We start from the raw sequence: 6,354 nt of genomic DNA, 5'->3' as shown, positions 1-6,354 counted from the left end.
ATAATTATACTGCAGTGAGTTTTATAGCTGCTCATAATGAAATTGCATATTTATGGCTTTGCTTATTTGCTCATAATGTTCACAGGCGGCTCTGCAGACTCATTAAATGACAGAAATACGACCTTTTAAAACAATAAATCAGTACAAATAGTTTAAATTTTACTCTTTAAAAATCTAAATAATAAGATAGAAAAACAGAAAAGACTGCAGCAGCAGAACAACCATTTAATGTATTAATGACTTAAATCTGAAGCTGCTGCTCATTTAGTAAATTATTACTTTGTTAATAAGATTTAAAGACTTAAAGAAGCTTTAATGTCTGCTGTGTGTCTTCATGTTTATCGTGATTTTAACAGGTAGAAGCTGCAGATCGGACACGAGGACGATCCTGGAGGAACTTATTCACTCAGTTTACTGTCAGGAGAAGAAAAACTTAATGATCAGTTATCAGATGAATGTTGTTAGCATGTTAGCATGTTAGCATTTTAGCAGCAGACTGTTTGAGCTTCTGTTTGTTCATCAGAGACGACAGATCGTCCAATCAGAGTCCAGGATCAGCATGAAACCTGATCACACACACACGTTACTGTACACACACACACGCACACACACACACACACACACGCACACACACACACACACGCACACACACACACACAACACGAGGAGAACATGTGAGCACAGAAACACGAGGTCATGTGATCGTGTTACATGAACACGTGTTGAACAGAAACATCAAAGACACAACGATCCTCTTCAGTCTTCACTCGTCTGTTTTATAATTTATAGTTTTTATAGTTTTTATAGTTTTACTTTCAACTTATTTCATTGAGTTTTTATTGTTTCTGCTGTTTGAGCGTCGCCTGAATGAGAACTGCTGTCTCATAAACCTGATCATCTATATAACGACTTTATCGTGATTATTGTGGTGTTTTTATCAAGTTTTATCAAGTTTTTATTGTGTTTATCGTGATGGTTTTATCGTGATGTTTTTCGTGTTTATTGTGACATTTTATCGTGACGTTTTTATTGTGGCGTTTTTATCGTGACCTTTTTATTGTGACCTTTTTATCGTGATGTTATTATTGTGAGGTTTTTATCGTGTTTATAGTGAGGTTTTATCGTGAGGTTTTATCGTGATGTTTATCGTAAAGTTTTATCGTGACGTTTTATCGTGAGGTTTTATAGTGACGTTTTTATTGTGTTTACCGTGACGTTTTATTGTGTTTATCGTGACGTTTTTATGGTGACGTTTTTATTGTGACCTTTTTATCGTGTTTATCGTGACGATTTATTGTGATGTTTTATCATGAGGTTTTTATCGTGAGGTTTTTATCGTGAGGTTTTTATCATGATGTTTTTATCGTGATGTTTTATCGTGTTTATCGTGAGGTTTTATCGTGATGTTTTTTATTGTGAGGTTTTTATCGTGATGTTTTTATAGTGAGGTTTTTATCGTGTTTATCTTGAGGTTTTATCGTGATGTTTTTATCGTGATGTTTTTATCGTGATGTTTTTATCGTGAGGTTTTTATCGTGTGTATCGTGAGGTTTTATCGTGTTTATCGTGAGGTTTTATGGTGTTTATAGTGATGTTTTATCATGATGTTTTTATCGTGATGGTTTTATCGTGATGTTTTATCGGGATGTTTTTATCGTGAGGTTTTATCATGTTTATCGTGAGGTTTTATCGTGAGGTTCTATTGTGATGTTTTTATCGTGAGGTTTTTATCGTGTTTATCGTGAGGTTTTATCGTGAGGTTTTTATCGTGAGGTTTTATCGTGAGGTTTTATCGTGAGGTTTTATCGTGAGGTTTTTATCGTGTTTATCGTGATGTTTTTATCGTGAGGTTTTTATCGTGTTTATCGTGAGGTTTTATTGTGATGTTTTTATCGTGTTTATCGTGAGGTTTTTATCGTGAGGTTTTTATCGTGAGGTTTTTATCGTGTTTATCGTGAGGTTTTTATCGTGAGGTTTTTATCGTGATGTTTTTATCGTGAGGTTTTATCGTGAGGTTTTATCGTGAGGTTTTATCATGAGGTTTTTATCGTGTTTATCGTGAGGTTTTTATCGTGAGGTTTTTATCGTGTTTATCGTGAGGTTTTTATCGTGAGGTTTTTATCGTGAGGTTTTTATCGTGTTTATCGTGAGGTTTTTATCGTGAGGTTTTTATCGTGATGTTTTTATCGTGAGGTTTTTATCGTGTTTATCGTGAGGTTTTTATCGTGAGGTTTTTATCGTGATGTTTTTATCGTGAGGTTTTTATCGTGTTTATCGTGAGGTTTTATCCTTATGTTTTTATTGTGAGGTTTTTATCGTGAGGTTTTTATCGTATTTATCGTGAGGTTTTATTGTTATGTTTTTATCGTGATGTTTTTATCGTGAGGTTTTATCGTGAGGTTTTTATCGTGTTTACGTTACATTTTTTCCAGTTTTTTTTACTTCAGTTTGAGCGTCACTCACCTGAATGAAAGCTGCTCTCTGATTGGCTGTTGATCAATCATTTTAATAACTGACATATTGACGTTTATTTTATTGAGTTTAATCTGTTTTGATGTAATTTTTTCATGTTTTCTTGAATAAATGCTGAATCTGAAACTGAGATATGAATCCAGCAGCTCGGTCTGAACGTCTCTGCTGTTTCTGAGAGTAAAAGGGAGTCTTTTTCCTGCAGCTGACTGTGTGTGTGTGTGAGTGTGTGAGTGTGTGTGTGTGTGTGTGTGTGTGTGTGTGTGTGTGTGTGTGTGTGTGTGTGTGCGCTGCAGCTGTCGGCAGTAGTATTTATCTCTCTGTCATTGATATTCACAGCAGCTCTGGATCGATGAGCCGCGACACTCACACCATTATTTCATTTCTGCTTCCTGAGGAGAAACAGCGACTTCTGACTCACAGAGAAGAAGAAGAAAAATAAAGAGAAGAAGAAGAAGGAGAAGAAAGAGAAGAAGAGTTCGACCTCCTGACACATTTTAACTTCCAACCATCCAACTCCACAAACCATCTATAAATGAATGAAATGTGTCATGAACTGAATATTGTATCTGATATTTGAGGCTGTTGGTACAAATGTATTCATATTATTATATTATATTTATACAATATTTGAAATATTGTAGAATAATTAGAGGTGATAAAAACAGATTTAACCCTCTCTGTTTGCTTTGACTGTTTATAAAGCAGAAAGTATAAATCATCACTCAGTTCTGTGTTAAACCTTTCAGCCAACTTTACTCCAACTTATTACCACAAGTTAGATCAGTTATGATCAATAGGCCTCATTTAAATGAAACTATACCTCATTTTTGAGTAAAGGAGGGTTAAAACTGTTACTGTACAGAGCAGACAGAGTAGAGATGAAACTACTCATTCACTCATTCATTCATTCATTCATTCATTCACACGCTTCTTCTTCTGGTTTGATTCGTTGTTAAAATGTTAAAACAGAAACATGCTGCTGCTTAAGGCTTCATTACAGAGACCATTCAAATATCACTGTGTGTGTGTGTGTGTGTGTGTGTGTGTGTGTGTGTTTACTGTGTTTGTGTGTGTGTGTGTGTGTGTGTTTACTGTGTGTGTGTGTGTGTGTGTGTGTGTGTTTACTGTGTTTGTGTGTGTGTGTGTGTGTGTGTTTACTGTGTGTGTGTGTGTGTGTGTGTGTGTGTGTGTTTACTGTGTGTGTGTGTGTGTGTTCACTCCCTCTGAACACAGCAGTAGAGACGAGATCACACAAACACAATCTGCACAGTTAAACATTTAAATCAGAAAATAAAAATAAATACAAACCCTCTGAAAGATATGAATGAGTTTATCTTTATGATATTTATAGTTTGTGTGTCAGAGTTTCTGTTAGAGGATCAACATCTGAAGAAGAGGATAAATATTCACTGTGAGAAGTTTCAGCACCACGGACAGCGAAGCGTCATCACACTCCATTAACACACATGAAGGAGCAAAATATAACCTATATACCAGTCAATATAAATCACCATAGTATCTCAGCAGACACTATAACCTCAGTCATAAACATAAAGGACAATCATCACCTTCCTCAGATCAACCCAGAGCTTTCACTCACTGCTCACACACTTCCTGCAGCTTCACTCCTCAAACTGTTTGAACAACTTTCTTTTCTTCCATCTTTCAAACCCGCTCGAACCTCAGATCAGAGGTTTGTGTGAGCATCAATCACACACACACACACACACACACACATGCACACACACACACACACATACGCTCAGCATCACCTACCCCAGCGTTGTCATGGTTACGATGGTGTACCAGAAGGCGGCGGGGATGCTGGTGAACTTGCTGGCGCTGGACCCCTTCTCGGCGTAGAACATGACGGTGGCGAAGATGATGATGGCCATGGTGAGGGAGAAGAGGAGGAAGCCGAGCTCCGAGGCGCAGCTCTTCAGCGTGTAGCCGAGGATGCGAAGCCCCGCCGAGTGCCGCGAGAATTTGAAAATCCGAAACACCCTGAACACGCGCAGAGTGACGAAGGCGCCGCTCACGTCCTCGTTGTCGGTCATCACCAGGCCGATGTAGTACGGCATGATGGCCACCACGTCGATCACGCTCATCACGCTTTTCACGAACTTGTATCGGCTCGGCGCGGCGAGCATGCGCAGCAGATACTCCACCGTGAAGATCATGACGCACGCCGTGTCCAGGCAGAAGAAGGCCAGCGCGTACCGTTCCCCGCACGACAGCTCCTTGACCCGGTTGGGCGCCGAGCCGCACGGGACGGTCTCTGCCACGTTGGCGAGCACCGACACAGCGATGAAGAAACCGGTGACGTAGTAGAAGACCAGCGCCATGGTGGAGGTGTGCGGGTTCTCGAAGGCGCGCCACATGGTCTCCCGGAACGTCATGTCCGGGGGAACTTGGTCGTTGGTCTGGTCGCTCTCCTCGTCGTCCTGGATCCGCTCCTGGTTGTCCCGCCGCCGGTCCTTGTACTCCTCGTAGCAGCAGTCCCCGATGATCTCCGGGATGATGCCGAAGAACGCCAGCTCCTCTTCGTAGGCGGCGATGCATTCCTGCCGGGCGTAGTGCAGCTTCCCGGTCCGGTAGAAGTTCAGGATGTGCCGGAAGATGTCCGGGTCGCGGTCGAAGAAGTACTCGCTGGTCTCCTCGTGGAAGAAGAAGTCCCGCTCCGTGCTGCCCAGCAGGGTGTCGGGGGTACCGCTCCAGAGTGTTCCGCCACGTCTGGAACTTTGTGCCGCTCACGTTGAGCACGATGAGCCCGTCCACCCGGCGCTGCTTCTGCTGCGGGGGAACCGGCATGGGCGCGCTGGCCACCGGCATCCAGCCGATAGCCGCCGCACGGGCGAACGGCAGCCAGGCCGCCACTCCTGCTGCCATGCTGCCTGGTCCTGGAAGAACCTGGAAGAACCTGGAGGAGCCTGGAGGAGCCTGGAGGAGCCTTGAGGAGCCTGGAGGAGCCTGGAGGAACCTGGAGGAACCTGGTGGAACCTGGAGGAACCTGAAGGAACCTGGTGGAACCTGGTGGAACCTGGAGGAGCCTGGAGGAGCCTGGTGGAACCTGGAGGAACCTGAAGGAACCTGGTGGAACCTGGTGGAACCTGGAGGAACCTGGAGGAACCTGGAGGAACCTGGTGGAACCTGGAGGAACCTGAAGGAACCTGGTGGAACCTGGTGGAACCTGGAGGAACCTGGAGGAACCTGGAGGAACCTGGTGGAACCTGGAGGAGCCTGGAGAAACCTGGTGGAACCTGGAGGAGCCTGAAGGAACCTGGAGGAACCTGGAGGAGCCTGGAGGAGCCTGGAGGAACCTTGAGGAACCTGGTTGGTCCTGGAGAACAGCTTCTATGCAAGAGCCATAATCACACTTAATACTGCATGACCGTTGGACAACATACAAATGTGCAATATATACATACATACATATATACATATATAAATATATACATATATAAATATATAAATATATAAATATATAAATATATATACACATTTAAACACAGTGCAATAACAATAATAAGAATGATTCCTTTTATGTTAATGTTTTGTGTTGATGTGTTTCTCTTTATTTATTTTATGTTTATATGACTGAACCTCTGCAGCTGTACAGAGGAGCGTTAGAGCAGCATCACTTAAAATTAATATATTACCATTATATTTTATTCCTAAAGATTAAATACGACTTTAATTATTAAGCCTGTTTTACTACAGGATCAGTTTATATAGTTCTGTTATTAATAATCTTTCCCTCAGAGTTCATTAAGGCAGCTTTATTTATACACAGAGCAACTCAATGAGCTTTATATTAAACATTTAACAGTAAGAACTAGAAATATAAAACCACATAAAAACCCAATGATAGTAAACACACAA

The 6,354-nt window shown here is 41.7% G+C and overlaps 1 protein-coding gene across 1 annotated transcript; it reads right to left on the bottom strand.

Annotated features, from left to right (window-relative positions):
- Positions 1–4,244: 4,244 nt before the first annotated feature.
- LOC133976771 (potassium voltage-gated channel subfamily D member 2-like) lies at positions 4,245–5,361 on the bottom strand. Its single transcript, XM_062414970.1, is given in 2 exon segments — positions 4,245–5,177; positions 5,179–5,361. Coding segments are annotated over 2 exon segments (1,116 nt in total).
- Between the last annotated feature and the right edge of the window lie 993 nt (positions 5,362–6,354).

Source organism: Scomber scombrus, unplaced genomic scaffold, assembly GCF_963691925.1.
Source record: "Scomber scombrus unplaced genomic scaffold, fScoSco1.1 SCAFFOLD_318, whole genome shotgun sequence".
Lineage (NCBI taxonomy): Eukaryota > Metazoa > Chordata > Actinopteri > Scombriformes > Scombridae > Scomber > Scomber scombrus.
The sequence above is the reverse complement of the archived record's forward strand: the minus strand, read 5'-3'. Positions and strand labels throughout refer to the sequence as shown.